Raw genomic sequence first — 18976 nt, forward strand, 5'->3', positions numbered from 1 at the left:
CCCGATTATTTAGCAACGCGTTTAACAAAAAACCAACCCATTTTGTGGCCACACTGCTGACGTGACCACAAAGTGGGTCGATATTTGTAAAAAAAAACAGGAGTGAATCAATTTTTTTTTAAAAAGTATGAATGAGTTTATTTAGAAAATTTCTTCGTGCAACTACATGAATCTTCTACATGCACGCAAAAAGAGCAACGAAAAGAAGGGGAAATAAAAAATGTATGGAGGAAAGAAAACACAAACGAAGACAACAGGTGATGACCAACGTGTGATTTTCCAAGATATACAACGATCATGAACTAACACCCCCAACAGTATTCTCAATCTACAGATAATGGGTGATGAGCCATCGCTTTGACTTTACAAGTCAAATGGCCATCAATATCATTGACAAACACCAGATGCAATTTACTCATACTCTTTAACTATATGGGGCCAACACCATATTATCGGTACCATTCATATACATACATATATAACAACACAAGAACACAAGAAGCCTTCAACCCAAACTTTTGGATTCAGCAACCTAAGTCATATATAAAACCCTCTACATACATAGAATATAACATGAGAAGAAAAAATTAGTTGAAGAGGAAGGAGAAAAAACACATAATGAATATAACATTTCGTAATTGATGGCTCCTATTTTGCAATATAAACACCAGCCTAGATATTCTCAATTTGTAGTGCTCTTCGCTAAATTTTCCTGGAGTAGCTGGGAAGCTAATATGAGGAGCGCCACCATCTCCAGTCCAGCTGAAGAAACAGGATCAACCTTGTCTTCAGTTGGTTCGTAAAGGTTTTCATAAGTTGCGGCATCAACTGCTGCATCGGTGGACCAACTAACTGGAAGTGAGCTACCAAGAACAGTCTTCACCTTGTTTGCCTGCGCAATAATGCTCTTCAATGCTTCCGTTACACTCTTCATGGGACCAGCTGCTATAGCATCTTCCCGTGCCTACAATATAAGCTACATCAGTTGTAATCCTGTCTGGAAAATTGAAAATTGGCAATTTGTTAGCATTAACAACTCATAATTATATTCAAAATTCAGAGGAGAAAGCCCTCCGTGAAACTTAAAGGAGTACAAGAGTGATTGAGGGTCAAAAACAGGGCAGCAATGTCAACACTAAAGCATCAGAACGAGAATTGTTTAAATTTTATGAATTATACAGTTGTGGGTGGGGTGTTGAGGTGGATGGTAGTCCAGGGATCATGATTGAGAAGCAATGAATGCACAAACTGTTCTTCACGTCCCCACAGAGACGCCCCCCCACCCCAACCGAACCCAACCCCAAAGTAGAATTGGCAAGCGCTGAACTCAAGCTGCCTAAAGCAATGGAGCACATAAACTAGTCCTTCACATTCCCCCCCCCCCTCCTCCCCCAACCCAAGTGATTGCACTGAATCCCTGCCTTATTACTCGTAATAATCCTCACACTACAGTTTAATCTCTGGATATAGAATAAAATCAAGTCCAATAGCGTGACTTGAAATAGAGTATGAAACAAGCATAATTAGTAAAATAATATACGAGGGCAGTACAGCAACCTAACAATCTCTCCTTAAGCCCTAACACTTTAAGTTTGACATTTTCCCTACCTCACACAATATCTGTTAAGTTCTCCCCTCTCTTTCACAATAGTTATTCGAATTTGACATTTTCTCAAGTCACATTGAAAATTTTGATTGCAGAGTAGAAGCTACTTAAAGCTTAAAATTTCCTTGATCTAGCTTTGTAAAGATTCAAATCTTTACACCAGGAAACAGTATTACAAAAATGCTCCAAGAAAGAGCAAGGATTTGTAAGTTATGCTGACGTATTCTTTTATGGAACAGAATACACATATGCGCAGAGTAATAGTTTTAAAACAAGAAAGAAACCTGACCTTTAAAAGTGTTGCATGAAGCCTGTGAATTGAAGAAGTAAGTTCTTCCAGATTTGCCATGCTTTCTTGAAGAGCTGCATTTTCAACTTTCAACCTGCAATGAATAGGTTATGCAAAATGTAATGTACCCACAAATTGGAGGTGCTCATCAGTAACTAAATGTAATTAGGTAGATATCAGCAATCCTCAAAGGAAAAATAACATTGAAATGTGAAACATGAAGTAACAATTTAGAAAACAAATAAAGAAATGCTATTATGACATGTTAAAGAATAGCAAGGAACAGGACCAGAAAGAAAAGGGAACATGGCATGAACATGTATCTTTATAGATAGAAGTAGAACAAAATGAAAATAGACTTACTGCACCATGGTAAACTTGATGGATAATTGTATAAAAAAAATTCTCAAATGTCTTCACAGATCTGTGAGCATTTAACTCGGAATAACTGAGCTGATGTGTTTCTTTATTCATAGACAAGACTTTGATTCCTGGAATGTGTAAAACTACAGAGCAATAATAAATTCCAAAGTTCAAGGAAGGTGTAAATGGACGGGATAAGTTTTGGGTTCTTTCTCGTAATCGAAACTACGTTCAGCCATCGAACATATTCGAGGAAAAGATAATATATAAAGAAATTGCAGAGAATAATTATAAGCATCAAGCTTTCTATTCCAATATGGGGCAAGGCGGTATTCAGAGTCACTTTTATATCCTCATCAGTGATAGGTTCCCTCTCTCTCTCTACACTTTGCAACACACTGCCTCTCAATGTCCATGAATTTCCTTGCATATTCTTTAATTGAACTAAGCAGCTATGAATAACTTACCAATATTCGGTTCCCCTATTAAGCTAGGTCAGCTTGTTTCAGTAAATAACTTCCCAATTAGTTGGTTTCTAATTATCTTAAATGCGCTCGGCTAGTCTAGCTATCAATAACTTGCTCAATGTCGACGACTTTCCTTGTATACCCTTAAATGAACTCATTGTTCAGCCTCACACCAGTACCACTGTTGTACAGGTCATACACTACCTTCTACAGAGAGAACTAGCCAACCATCAGAGTTCTACGCTTAATTGTTTGAATTACAAAGAACAGCAGACTTAGAACATACATCCTGGTGCATGAGATGCTTTATGTCTTCCTCTTCAAGAGGACTTAGGCCAAATTCATTCCTTGAAATACCTTTTAACTTTCGAAGGTGTCATTTAAAACTGAATGGAGCACTAGAAGCCTTTATTCACACTTACAAATTCTCATTTTTATTCATCACTTGCGAATAACATCTAGCCTGTGAAGCTCATTCTCATTTTTTTTTCTTTTTTTTAAAGTACAATTTCCAATATACAGGTATGTAACTGTTTGAAAGCTAAACATAAAAAAACACTGATGGTTGTTCTCCAAAGTCTACATAATCAATTGTTAAAATTTTAAGTCCTATATCACAACTATAAGCAAGGGAAGAGCTACAGTGCCCAGGTAGGGCATGTGCCACACCTGAATTTCGAAAATTTCCCCTTCAGTTTATTTGCTTGGAATCCTTAGGAGAATGTAGTTCATTGGGCCCTATCTGAACTAATATTCTAGCTTCTTCAACAGTAAGGACAGCAGCAGAGCAGCCCAAAGCAAGGTCAGGTCTCTTACAATCAAATTACTCAAACAATTAACAAGTCATATTACACAACTGTGATGTGGGAAAACAAGAAATAATACCAAACACTCAAAAATAACTATTACCATATAAAAGTTCCAATAAAGAAACATTGCAAACCTTGCTAAATCTGCAGGGTAGATGTTTCTTTTACTAGTAGTACTACTTTCGTCGGTGCTTCCATGAACATCAATTTCTTGTTCGTTGAGACCTTTGCCAATCCACCATTTCATGTATGATCGCTTCAAAATATTCTTTAACTTCCCTTCTTGTTCATGAACAATGATGCCCTTTTCAGAAGCATCACCCATAAACTTTTTATGTTTAGAAACCTGGCCCCTGCTTCTCCTGCAGGAAAATATGGCAATAAGAAAAAAAAAACTAAAAAATGTACTAATTTACAAAACTAGTAGAAGATCAAAATAACAAACCTGAATGATCTGATAAGTTAAGTAAGCTATGGACTAGAAGACCAATTTAAAGCACAGAGAAGCCTAATCTACACCCATGTCACCCAATCTGATGGATGCATTTCAATAATCCTCGTTTGTAGTTCAAATGTGAATAAGAGTCATGGAGATACAGACTACAATCAAAAAGAAAACAAAAGCAACAATAATTTGTGCCTGATAACCTTGTTGTGGAAGAAGACAGTAATTTAGAGGCAAAGAACTGAATGCAAAAATGAAGCTCAAGGAGAATCAAGAGGAAACGAGGCCTGCCTCAAAAATGGGGTTGTGAAAGAAAATTACAAAAAGCAATAACAAAAACGAGGCCTGCCTCAAAAGATGAAGCAAATGTCGAAAATGGATGAAGCTATGAAGATATGCTATTAAGGATTAAACACTGTATCTATGAGGAACAAATACAATAAACTATGCATCTTATGGTAATATTTACATCTTGCTGAGAAATATGAGAACGAGATCTACCATAGATAAATCCTGAAAAAGGAGAACTAGAGATATAGAATGAAATTGATCATAGATGGATAAAGAAGTTAAAAGAAGATGAAAACGGTATACAAGAATTGTTAATAAGCTTTCAAAGATAATTTCACCTCTTAAGTGGATTCTGAAAGCTCTAGAAATGTAATCATGTCATGGAATACATAGAAGCAAACTAGAGATATAAATGATAAAAATAGGTAAATGTACCAGGACCAAATAGAAGACCAATCAAGGGGTGAAAATATAAATGGACAAATAGGCTTTTTATAGTTCTTAAATCAAATATTCAGATCCAGGATAAAATTTAAAAAGTAACCAGCAATCACTTAAGAGAAATGATGGCAAAATTGCTCACATCGTTATGCATATAAACTAGACTTATACCTTAAGTAATCATCTTCATTATTTAGGATCAATTTATTCGTCAAGATGGTAAGCTTGAGGATGATAGGGTTCATCAAATCAAATCAATATAGTTAAAGTGGAGGAGTTCTTATGGAGTCCTCTATGATCATAGAATACCTCTGAAATTGAAGGAAAATTTTTGTAGGATAGTCATAAGACCCATCATGTTTTATGGATCAAAATGTTGGGCAATTAAAAAAACATGGACAAAAATGAGTGGAGCAGAAATGAGAATGTTGTGATAAATGAGTGGACATGAACTATGGGATAGAATACAAAATGACTGCATATGTAGGAAATTAGAGGTTGCTCTTATATAGGATAAAATGAAAGAATCATTGAGATGGTTTAGATGTACAATCATGTGCACCGGAGGCCATTAAATGCAACAATTAGGAGAAGTGGCAAGATTATGATTAATGGAGAAAGAACCAGAGGTAGGCCTGAGATAACTTTGTGAAAAACTATTAAAAAGAATATGATAATGCTCAACTGAGTGGGGCAGATAGCCCTCAACAGAACTGAATGGAAGAGTATAGGATTCATGTCAACCAACCTCAAAATTTTAGGATAAAGGCTTTGTTGTTGTTGTCTATAGCCTAAGGGAGAGGATGGTGAAAAGTATATAAATAAAAAAAACTCATATTCAAGGACAACTTGTAGAAATAATTAAAGAAAAGGGGCAACATAGACCATTTTCTTTGTGGGACAGTTGATCGGTAGCACAAAGCAACAATCTTCACATAATTTCTGCTGATCTAAAGGGAAAAAATGTATGAATATAAGGACATAGCGACCATTAAGGAAGAAACGCATACTTAGAGATGCAATGACAAATTAAGAATATGTACCATAGAGCAGCTACTAACAACTAGTCTCAATGATTTATGCTAGTTACACTTACACATGCTATAGTACTAAATGATGAAATGAAGAACTTCTATCCTGACAATGATTAGGTAAATTTGGAATACACAAGTGAGTAAAAAGAGAAAAAATGACCGATATGTGCAAGAAAAAAAATCTGAAGGTATTACCTCTATACATATAAGGCCCCTCAACTATGCTGTTTTAGGATACAAGCATTAGCAAATTTTACAGGGTATTATGTCGAATTGACAAATATTGCATGCATAATTTTCATTGTTAGGGGATATACCCAATTGGGACTACAAACTGAAACTAGGATAATTGGAAAGAATAAATTTTTGAGGAGTTAGTCAATTGGAACTGGAGCTCAAGTTTTCAATGTTAATCAATTGAAATTGAACTTGAAATTAATAAGTAATTTATCCAACTTTTTCGGTTCTGCCTTATGACTTTAGTTCAATTCCAACTCAGAAAGGATCCCCCTCCTTTGAGCAGCACGCTTTTTGGTGGAGAGTGGGATAGGTAGAAAATATATCACTCCTCCCCCCAATCTCATGTCTCTTTCATGTAAAAATTAGTTATAAATACAGTGATAATATTGGTTAAATTTTTGTTAAGAATTTTTTGTCTTTTAATTTCATGCTCAAATTTCAGGAATCTGATTTCCAAATCTATATTAGATTTAGAATTAATATTATAGATAGGGAAAATTTTAAGTTACGCTAGATATATTCGAATAATATAGTTTTTCAGAAAGATAGATGAATCATGATTCTAACGGATTAAGATAAAATTAATATTTCCGCTCCTGTGATTTGAAACAATAAGTAATATATGTATGGATAGAGTCTTTGCACCTCTCTTATTAACTTACTTAGTTGTCACTAGACCTTGTCTTGGCCAAGTGTTTAACAAAAAAGCTAAGATAGATATGTGTTACCTTAGACAACATTGGAAGGAATAAATAAGCTTATATCCTATCTAAACTCTTATCAAATAAGCAATGCCTAGTAATTTCAAAACAAAGCTTGCAAGATTGATAAAGGCATTCATGATCAGTTTAAAGCTAGGTAGATGAACCTCACAAAACATAGCTTATGTGAGACAATAGGACAGAAAAAGCTGCATGCCAAATAACTATTGACTACAAGGTTCAAAAAAACAAAAGTTATCAAATTGTCAGTTTGTTCGATATACTGTGTTAGCCTATGACCCATTAACTTTAACTTTTGTAAAGGGTTATTTAACACGGTACCAAGCACAAGGTTTTAAGAGATTCAAGCATCACTTTAAATTTAAAATTAAAATATGGTTGTCATAATCCAATTCAAGGATCAATTTAGCATTTCTTCACGGTTACACTTGTGCGCAAACAGGATATAGTTTCCACTGTCATATTCTCAATAAATGCTTTATGAATGTCGATATTTCCTTCTTTGAGCAAAAACCTAATATTTCTGGTGCAAAGTCGTCATAGGGCGTAAACGAACTTTTTACAATACATGCTTCTCACCTATTTTGCAATCTATGATTATTTTGAACCTGCATTTCTAAACAGCATCTAGTTCCCATTCTTTATTCTCAGTTTCTAAACTTGGAACTTGCAGTTAGAGACAGAAATCAGTTTGGACAGTGGATATAGATCTCCGCTAGTTGATTGGTCTATAGATCCTAATCTAAACACGAATCCAGATCACCTTATTACTCAATGAAAAGTAAACAAACTTGTACATCCCTTCCTGTTCCACACTGTCTTTAATGATAACCTTTCTTCTTCACATTATTCCTTCATCAAATATTTGAGTTACATTTCTATCCCAAAGCTTGCTTCAGAAACAATATAAAATCCTGGATGGAATGCAACTATGGATGAGGAAATATTTGCATTACATGAGTGTGCTACATGGAAACTTATTCTGTTTGTTGTTTGATGTATATGATTTAAAGTACAATTATTATTTATTTAAACATATTCTCCCATATAGCTAAAACTTCATTTGTTAAAGAGTTATTATCTCGTTTGCAGCGGGATTTGGAATCTTCATCAATTGGATATTAAAAATGCTTTCCTCATGGTACCCTCAAGGTATAGAAAAACCTAATGGGTATGCTGCTCAGGACTGTTAATTGTACGTAGTTTATGAAAATCCTCATATGGATTAAAGCAATCTCAGGGACGAAGTTCAGTCGATTCAGCAGTGCTGTGATAAAGTTGGACAATGAAGCTGTGATGGATTTCTCACGTTTCATAACTATGCAACAGTAGATTGGATTTTTTTTTTTTTAATTACTGATCTTAAAGCTATAGTCATTAAAGCTGGTAAAATAACAAGAGATCAAAAGCTGAAATGTTTTATGTACAGAAAATGTAAGACTCAAGGATTTGGGATATCTGAGATATTTAGTGAAGCTAGAAGTTAACCGGTCTCAGAATGGCATTTCTTTATCTCAAAAGAAAACATGCTCTTGATTTATTAAAGAAGCGATGTCGGGGTGTAAGGCAATTGATTCCCCCGTGGAGGACACACTACATGTTAGTTGGTATGGTTGAAGTATTTATTATAGGAACATGGCTTTCGTCACCCAAATCCTAGAATTTTGAAGTGTGGTAAGTGAGTTGTGATATGCAGTGCTATTAATACATTCATCCATGAGAGATTGAAGCAAATTGAGATTGATTATCATTTTGTTCGAGAAAAAGTATTGGAGAATGGTATTAAGATGGTTTACATGAGATCACATAATCAGCTACTTAATTTATTCACAAAGGTTACTTGAGGATTAGAAACCCATTTGTAACAAGCTCAGAGTATAAGATATGTGTTCCAGCTTGAGGAAAAGTACCGAGAAGGATATATCTCGGTGTTTCACTTAATGAACAAACAGAAACAGAAGGCAAGATGCCTCTTTGATTCTCTTTAGGGATAACAATAATCACAATGTTTCACAACATAAACTGGTGGAAATCAGCTGTTATGCGAGAAACATGCAGAACAAAGAGCGGAGAAAATTTGATAGAGGTGATCAAATTTGCGTAGATGGTAGAAAAGGAACAATAAATAACTTCAAAATGTTACAAATGGGATATTAACCCTATGGAAATAAATAGAAAAGGATTGATAAAACAAATAATCGAGACAAGGATTGCTAGTCTCTTTGCTCCTTGTGAATATGTGCTTGAGCTTGTCCTTAGACTTGAGTATAAAGTAGGCATGCGTGCGTATGATTGCAGGTGTATCTACAAGCATCAAGAAATGAACGCACAAAAGTTCTAACAAGCACTACTATGTTGTGGAAATAAAGTAATTTCTACAATGAAACCAGCACCACCTGCAAGCTTGTCTTGTTAGCTTTGAAACAACTCCAAGTTTGTATGGTGTGAGTACTGGATGAAGATGTAGACTGAACAAGCCAGAAGTACGAATCTGTCCAGCAATAGTTTGACATGGAAATTTTAATTAACGGCTTGTTAGGATATTAGGGAAAAGATGTAGAGATCTAAATTTATGTTATCCTATTAGGGCTGGAAGCCTTTAATTATTGGGGAACAAGAAGAGCAATCTCCTCCTATGTATGGTGGGAATTCTCGAGTGTAATAGAAATAGAAGAAATTGCCATATTTATCCTACAAAGGAATCCTCAAAACCCCAGATTAAGTAATATAGTCCACTCTAAGAAATAAAAATCCCACGCGTAGAAAATTCCAGGAATCTTTCAATTGAACCGTCAAGAAAGAGGTAAGCAAAAAAGTTGAAAGAAGAAAATATCTTCAAATAATCACTCTCTAACGTTGAGATTCAACACAAGGGAAAAGTAAGGAAAACAAAATTTTCCCTTTCCCCAAAAATAAAAAAACCTCGCACTTTACATATGCATTTGGAGCAGGCAGAAGTAGCTATCCTCTCCAATCAAATATGGATGACTTGAGTAAAATGTAGTTCTTATAGAAGAACCAAGAATTGGTTTATTCACCTGAGAAAACTTATTACTCACACTCACGAATAGATGAAGGGCGTCGAAACAAACAATAACATTTTAAAGAAAAGGTTTTTGTCATACTCGTGTAATAGTTGATAATCTTGCTTTAATTGTGCCAATTCCATAAGTGCCTGCACCTTTTCATTTGTCACCTACACCAACAGATCAAAAGAGCTAAAAATAAGACAGTTGACACTCAGTGGAAGCAAGTGTTAATGCAGATCAAAGTGCAAGCTTTAAAGACCAAATTACAGCTGACACTATCAACTGTACTACAAAGATGTAATTTGCAAGAGAAAATGAGAAAACTAGAAAGCTTCCAATAACAGGTCATCAAAATCCATATGATGCACAGAGGTCGATTGCTGTCTGTACAAGGCATAGAATTTTCACCTTCATGATTGAAAAGCTCTGTAATTCAATCATCAGACAAGTCTGACCTGATTTATTGGCTGTCTAAGTCATGCCATGATATGGGTGAAATTTCGTCTTTCCAGTTTATAACACGTATGAGTGAAGTCATAGATATGGAGACCGACTTCTTTTCCTCAATATTGTTTTTATTAATTCTACTTGGAGACTGATACACTTTATGCAGAGGATTTGTTAAGCCAATGAAATCCTCTGAAATTAAGGGTCCACGGCAATCAAATCTGATATTAGCCATTTACATTTGAAAATTAGTTCTTCTGTTGCAGCAGTATGAAATTAAAATGAAACGAGTAAGAATTGATGCATATCTTTTTTATATGAAGATGTGCTGAGGTTCGATTTTAGCTTTTGTGCAATATTTTCCTTTAAAATATTGTGCCAGGTTTTCAATCCGCTTGGTTTAACTTGACGGAGACAAACCTAAAAGAACTGATGGAAGAATTCGATTCATGTAGCGATGAGAGTTACAGTTAATAAGGGCTAAGCAGTAAGTTCAAATCAAGTTCCTAAGTATTTTTGCCTACAATTAAAGAAACAGGGTATGGATACCACTTGAAAATCACGCAAGTAATAACCATATTGGAAAATAAAACCAAAACAAAAGAAATAATTTACCAAAGAACTTTGCAACTGCTATGCTCATATGAAAAGTATCCACCTGGTACAGTCACTATACTCAAGATCATTGAAATGCCTACGCTCATCCAGAAACAAAGTGGTGCTGCACTTTGCATGAAGTGCACCAACAATAATGGAAGTAGTAAACAACCTCGAGCATTTGTTCCTCAAGAAGGTGCAAATAAATTACTTAGTAATTTCCCAAAACATGATTTTGAGGAAGTAAGCTATGTATACCCTTTTATTAATGGGAAGTTGAATATCATGGGAACTTCTGAGTTATGGAAGGAAACCATAGATAAATAAGACCAAATAGATGATCTGAACTGTGTGAATTAACTCTCTGACACGAGCTACATTTTAAAGGAATGAAAGAAGTAGGTAAAAGTATACATAGGCATGAGCTTATGCTCTGATGGTAGAAGCCGCCAACGTTAAGGGGGACTAAGGGGGACCGAGTTGATTACTTCTGTTGTAGTAATTAGATTTTGCCCATTTTTGGGTATCAGAGGAGAAAATAAACATTAACAGCCCTTGTTCCCTGGGGATTTCGGGCAATTGCGAGCCCTGCCAATTTCTGGGGCATTCTAAGGGCATTCTAACATATGCAACAATAGATATTATCACTGTCTTCAACAGAATTACGAAAACCATGGACTACGACTACATACAAAAGATCCCACCTATTATTGGTCAGATATTTATGGATGATAAACCTCTCAAGAACCCCAGCAACCATCTTTAAGCTGGGAAAGTTTATTGTACAATATAAATATTGGTGCTATGTGGACTTCCCATAAACCTTTGAAGGTAACAAGTAGACATATCAGTGAGTTGATTAACAGATAATTTCATGCATCCACCCCCTAAAATTTGAATAATGAACTACACCACCCTCTAAAATTTTGAACGGATTATCAGACATCTTGCTGGATCCAACAAATGCACAATCATATACAGGAGATCAAGGTTTCTTTTTCTCCTGATTAACAATTTAGGAGACAGGTTTTGGATTTTGAAGCAATACATCACAAGTCAGTATCTATGTGACTACCCAAAGACACGTGATAATCATAAACATATTATCTCAACTCCTTTTTGCAAGGAACATAGCTTCCCTTAGCATATAGTTATCTGGGAATAAGAAGAATTTATCTAAAATGCTCATCACATTTTCAAAAGAAATAACAGAGGTATTTGCATATCTAACAAAAACTCAAAACTGTGTGATTTTTGTTTGAATTTGTCTAAAATGCTCATCACATTTTCAAAAGAAATAACAGAGGTATTTGGATATCTAACAAGAACAAAAAAAACTGTGTGATTTTGGTTTGACCTTGAAAAAGGTGATTCACAATAGTATTATAGTAACTTTTTGAATACCTAAGAGAAAATATCCAGAACACAATATATTAAATTTTCTTATTATAAGGAGAAATTTGAAGCCCCCACATCTTACAAGACAATGTTTTCGTATCTGACTATGCTTTTGTTACTAGAATGTGAAAGACATTAAAAGATGGTGGTCTTAGAACTTTTTTAACTGCCAAATCTTTGAAAATTATGAGATAGACTTTTCCTATGAAAACATCTATGCATACTAAATCAAATTCAAGGAATATTCATGAATAAGATACTTCCTATCTTCCACAGGAAATAAGAAACAAACTTCAACTACCTCTTGGCCCTCACATTATACAAACAAAAACAACCAAAATAAGATAGCTCATTAACTTACTACTTAACTGAACTTAAAAAAAAAACAAAGAAAGGCATGCCAAGAATCAGACAACTTAAACACAGAACTTGAAAATGTAGGTGATGTTCTTCAGTCTGTGAGAGAAACTTACTTGACATAAGTTTCTCTGCAGTTCTTCCATCTTATTCTCAAGAGCTTGATATACATCCCTCTCTAACAGATGTCTTTCCTCCTGTTGCGACAAAAGCAATAGCGCAGCAACCTGGAAGGTGAGGAACAATACATGAATAATGGACTATAATATGCATGACTGTGAATATACACACAAAGACATGTGCGCATGCATGTATATGTGTGTGTACATATGTATAGATATATACATATGTATACACTATCTATAAATATGTATACATGTATTTGTATACACATGTATAAACTATAATGTGTATGTAGAAATGTCTACACGTGCATATACATATGTATATGTGATATGCAGATGTGTGTGTGTGTGTGTGTTTTTGGTGTGGGAGAGGTGGTTATGCGTGTCTGTGTGTGTATATCTGCATGCATATAGGTATATGCATTTTTGCACATGTATATGCATATATATAGATAAACCATTTACATATACATGTGCATGCACATAGATGCAAGTATAAGGGTAGAACAGCATGATACAATAAGATGATTGGTGTAGGTCATCTATTTGGATGGTTCATTGTAGGTTTTCTGGGGAATCAGTATAAGAATTATCTTACATCAGATGTTTGTATCCCTTGTTACCCTCATATACAGATAACCTATTTTATATTTTTCCTGAAACATCTCTTCCATGTAAATTTGATGCACAGGTAAGGTGTATCAAAAGTATTTGAAATTTAGTTTATAGTCAGCTTAGATATAGACTGCATCCGGCAGTTTGAATCCTATATTTGGATGTTTATTGATAAAATTGAAGTCGAAGTATCAATAGTCCGCAAACCTCCAAAGCAGCCGATCACACACACACAATCTACGCACATATTTATATATCTACTAGGTTTTATATACGTGCAATGCACGTAGTTATATACAATCATTAAATATTTTTGGCTTATTTTCTAACTAATTTCTTCAGTTCTACTTTAATAGTTTGTGCTCACTTTTGTCTCTAAACTTTAATATTGTAATTATTTATTTTCTTTGATGTTTGTTTAAATGTGCTACACCCAGTTTAAATTTTCATGTTGATATTTTTATATTGTTTTGACTGACACGTAACCAATGTTTAATTGAAAAAATACAGTGTTGTAAAAGTGAAAAATATTAAAATAGTGTTATACAAGGAATGTGAATATTTAAAACCAATAAGGCAAAATGATCAATAAAAGTATGCTAAAACGATACAAAAGTGAATATGAAGTTTGTTCCTAATCATTGATAGACTTCATAAAAAATTATAAATTAAAGATTAATGCTAACTCTAGTATACTTTTATATGATAAAAGCATCCACACAACATATAAAAGGACCGAAAAAAGTTCATGAAACTCCTTTCTAAAGATTCCTAATTTCACTCAAAATAATTAAACTATTCTATAAAATATTTAGAAAATATTGTCTTATTCCTTCTGTTTTATTTTTTTATTGAGCTAAGATCAATCATTCTTCACCTTTATCTTTTTCCCGGGCAATTCTAGAGTAGTGTTTTCATCATCTACATCGATTGTGACATCAGATTGGAGTTGTATTTTTTATGTTGTTATCTTTCCTGGGCTCGTTAATCTTTTATCTTCTCGTTTAACTTTACAAAGAAGTTAAATGTATTTCTAATGTTCAACACAAACTTCTTGAAATACAGACTTTGATTTTTTTTTCTATTTCAATAAGAATAAATGTTAATTTCATATATATGAACCCTAATTTATTACTTAAATATGATTAGGAGCTACCTCTTTTTTCTCTATAATGAATTCTTCTGATGTGCATCTAATAAGAGTTTCTGTTATGTCAATAATATTACATTTGCTTTATCCCTGTTATTTTTTACAAAAATCTAAACTAAATACCTGAATTTTTCATTGCCAATTTGCCTTAGCTTATAATATTAATATTTAATTCCTTTAGTATTTGAAGAATAAAGTATGAAATTTGTGAATACTTACTAATTTTTCTTATGTCTTCCATGTCTTCCATGGAGAATTCTTTTTTGATTAGGATAAAATTATTAAATTATTATTCAATGTAACTCAGTCGGTGCTTCTTTAATAGATATATCTTATGTTAATGTCAATTCAAGTGATTCATGGACGTTTTTTGAATTTTAGATTTATTAACATTATTTTCTCATTTGCAATGAAAATAGCTTGATTCTTTTGAATGATATCTCTGAACATTCTGACAGTTTCTCCATACGTAATTCCTTTATAGTCTTTTACCCTATAAATATTATTAACATCAGAGATTAATGTTTATAAATTATAATCAATTAATGCTAAGCTATTATATTATAGTTTTTTATCATTTTTATGGATTTAAACATCTATCAATTAATGTTACTAATGTATTTTTGCTACTCCAATTTATTAGTAAAATTATATGTAGTTACTTTAATTTATATAGTGACAATAATTTTTAAGCTATAATATTTTTTAAATTTTTATTCCTTAACCGCATGTTTTTAATCAATTCTTATTATTTTTGTTTACCAGTATCAACTTAGACTATTTTTAGATGCTGAAAAGGGATAGTAAATCCAAAATTAAAAATTATATATATAAATATATATATATTAATAAAAGAATACCAAACAATTATTTTTTTCTATGCCGAGTTTTAAAATTTCAACCCCTTTTTATGGTTTTAAACTATGAGGGTGTGATTTGTAATTTTTAAAATTTTAGGAGTATTTTTAAAATAAATTTACTTTTAAGTTTGGTAGTTGTAACTTCTATGTTTCATGTGTCGATGGTAATTTTTAAATTTCATGATATTTCTTGTAACTCTGAAATTTTGATGGTGCTTTTTACAATTATTAAAACTATAGATTAATTTATAAAAAATTTAAATTTTAACGGTCTACCAATAGTTTCCAGATTTGATGTATACTAGTTATAAATTTTAAAATTTTAGAAATTTTTACAATTTTTAATTTTTGAAGGAGTTTTTTTTATAATTTTTGTAACTTTGAGGTTAATTTCAGTAAATTTTAAATTTTTAGGTGCCTAAGGGTAACCTCTTGAATTCATCTTTTGTTGTTTGTAAATTTTAAATTTTTAGAATTTTAGGATGGTTTTTTATAATTAGAACTTTTAAGGGTGTTTCTATAATTTTTGAGACATTGAGTGCGTTAATTAAAAAATTTAAATTCTTCGTAGGTTGCTATTAATTTCTTTATTTCATGTTTGCTATTTTAAGTTTTGAAATGTCAAAAAAATTTATGTGCATCATGGTAATCCCTCAAATTCATCTATGTTGTTTGCAAGTTTTAAAATTTTAGAATTTCAGGGTGCTTCTTTGTAATTTGAACTTTTGATGATGTTTCTATAATTTTTGAGACATTAAGATATTAACTACAAATTTTAAATTCTTCGCAAACTGTTGTTAATTTCTTGATTTCATGTTTGTTGCTTTAAGTTTTGAGACGTCGGGATGGTTTTTATAATTTTTAAACTTTTTAGGGAATTTTGTGCAATTTTAAAACTCTTTAGTGTTTTTTTGTAATACTTCATATATAGTATGTTAGCTACGTATAATTTTTTTATCTTAACAAACTAATACCATAAAGATGTTTTATATATTTTATTAATAGTATTTTTTAAATTATTAAGCTATAGATAGTTCACGTAGGATTAGGATATGATATAATTATGATTAGGATAGATTAAGATATAAATGAAATATTCAAATAGTGAAGGACAATATTAGTCATAGAAAGATTTTTTCGAACTCGTGCTTTTAAAGAGAGTATTATCTATTTATATATATGTGTATACACGCAATACATCTACAGTTTATATTTTACAAACCAAACACTTCTAGGTGGCAGACCTGATGCCTAGTGCCCAGGCGTCTTGGCGGACGCCTAAACGGCAAATAGGCTTTTATGCCATTAAGAGAGGAAGGAATGTTTTCGAATATTCAAATCAATATCCTCACTGTTTTTAGCTGAGAATCTGAGATGGACTTGAACATAGAGTTTTTACCTAATTCATTTTTAATCCGGCTCATTCTCCTCAACCTTTACAATGCTTAAGAGCAATATAACTCTTTCTGACGGGGTGCAATCTGCTTATTGTGATTCCTTAGGCACTCCCAATACTTGGATAGTCGGCCTAGGTACTGTTTACGTTTAAGCGGCCGCCTCGGCAGGTGCCCATACCGCTTTTTAAAACAAGCATGTGTTTGCATGTATATATTTATGTGAACATGTATAATATGCAAACATACACTTGTACATATACACATAAAAATATAAGGGGTTTTTCTATTAGTCCCACAAATCATTGAAATTGCTATTAGGTCCCCCATTTCTTAAGTTGTTGGGAACCGAGTTCCTAAAATAATTGAAATTACTATTAGGTCTATGAATATTTTGAAATCAGTCCCCCTCAATCAAGAATAGAAGTAGCAGTTATAAGGATTAATTTGAAACAACATAGAGAATTGGGATCCTAATAGCAATTTCAATGATTCAACAGACTAATTTCAAAATAAGTTAAGAATTGGAGGACCTAATATCCATCTCAATCGTTTAAGAATTTCACTTCAAAATAAGAAATCTTTAAGAGACTAATGTTGAAAAACCAATTGATATGTATAACCGCGTATCTATTATCTATATAACTGTAAAGGTAGATAGAGAGAACATGAGTTCATTGGAAAGGATTCGGCCCGAATTCTGCCTTTACAAACTGATATAGGGCAATATATTTTATCATCAGATCCATTAAAGCATTATTTAAACTACCTACAAACCAAAAAATCAAGTAATTCAATTTTTTGCCCATGTATCAAGCAAGCCAAAATCGTGATTGGACATCATGCTTTGCTTAAATCTCCAGTCTAGAGAATTAATAACTCAAGTACAAACATTTCATTTTCATCTAAGTAAATATTTTTGCAAAACCAGTTTTGTTAGATCTCAAATATTTTACACTAATTAACTAAGAAGCTCATTACTAATTTTTTCTGCCTTGTTGATACCAGAGCAAAAGAACTCTGAAAACTTGAAATTGAACAGAATAAATTTGACACCAAATCTTTCCAAAATTAGCCTAGTCTATCTTTCTTCCGATGAGTGTGTGTATGTGTACATGTGAATAAAAAATTCGATAGTGTCCAAAGACAAACTTAAAGTTCGCCTACCTACCAAACTACATGGTGAGTCAACCTAGTGAATGACAGTGTGGTCCATCAAGACCTACACATCATTGACCCACATAATCTCTTTCCACAAACATTTATGAAGATCAAGATGAATTGTATGGATCACATTGTTCCACCACAGTTAGGTAGGTGGGAACATACTTTAAGTTTGTTCCTAGGAGAATATAAATTCTTAAAACACAATCACACACATGCATGAAAGGACACAGACAAAAACACACGCGCACAAAGAGAAAGATAACATTTGACTTTTCTATAAGAGTTAAAAAAACAAAAAGGTAAAAACATGGTAGTAACAAAGGTCGTAACTTGATAAAACCTTTTCTTGCAATGCTTGGGCAAGAGTATCTGACGCATTATGTGGGCCATCTAGCGGAATACATCCTGTTGCAATACAACTCTTCTGAATAGAAAAAAAAAACAATGAACATCATTTTACTTCCGAAGAAAAAAAAGAGAATCAATAAATTATGGAATAAAGAACAAAAAATTGTGTGCCATAGGATTTTAATGCCTTTAAAACAAACAACTTCCCTAAGAAAAACATACATGTTAGACACTACCATAGTAGTCCCAATGTTTCCATGTTACTGGGTGACTTCATAATTGACCCAATCAAGAGTAAAATTCCTTGGGTGTAAGTTGCAGCAGGTATGATTTTGGCATGTAACTTACCTAGCTTGTAACTTGTGCAAATGTGAGACTCAACATTTGTACATTTTCTTTATAAAATGATGAGTGCAATTTCAATATTTGTGTCCTTTATTTTATTTTCATTTTCCTATTTCCAAATAATTCTCCTCAACAAATCTCCATCCATCAGATCCCCATCAAACATGATGACCAATTCATTAATCGATATACACTGCAGCCACACAATTCCAAGCTTAACCGGAATTTCAGTATCGATCTTCACGACATTTAAATGTAACGAAGTGAGAAAAATGAACCACTTCAATAGGATTCACAGGTCATATCATAGCCACAACCCAGCTTTTTCTTATATCAGCAAAAATTCATATCCATCATATTTTTCGCCAGTTTATAACTGAACTTAATTTTATAATTGTTAAACTCTGGACAAAGAACTTAAATAACTCACCATAATC

At 32.9% G+C, this 18976-nt stretch overlaps 1 protein-coding gene across 6 annotated transcripts in view; it reads right to left on the reverse strand.

The window, feature by feature from the left end:
• LOC109819783 (myosin-2 heavy chain) overlaps window positions 406-18976 on the reverse strand; it is a 71607-nt gene continuing 53036 nt past the window's right edge. For 4 of the 6 annotated variants that reach the window (XM_020385692.1, XM_020385689.1, XM_020385690.1 and 1 more), the window contains 6 exons: window positions 18187-18270; window positions 12652-12762; window positions 9833-9903; window positions 3669-3896; window positions 1896-1989; window positions 406-964 (listed from right to left, as the gene is read on the reverse strand). In XM_020385692.1, the coding sequence (XP_020241281.1) occupies window positions 683-964; window positions 1896-1989; window positions 3669-3896; window positions 9833-9903; window positions 12652-12762; window positions 18187-18270 (870 nt within the window). In that variant the 3' untranslated portion in view covers window positions 406-682. Of the gene's footprint in view, window positions 998-1895; window positions 1990-3668; window positions 3897-9832; window positions 9904-12651; window positions 12763-18186; window positions 18271-18976 lie in introns of all 6 variants that reach the window. The other 2 variants (XM_020385691.1, XM_020385694.1) reach the window with 2 other exon arrangements.

Source organism: Asparagus officinalis, chromosome 8, assembly GCF_001876935.1.
Source record: "Asparagus officinalis chromosome 8, Aspof.V1, whole genome shotgun sequence".
In the NCBI taxonomy this organism is placed as follows: Eukaryota; Viridiplantae; Streptophyta; class Magnoliopsida; order Asparagales; family Asparagaceae; genus Asparagus; species Asparagus officinalis.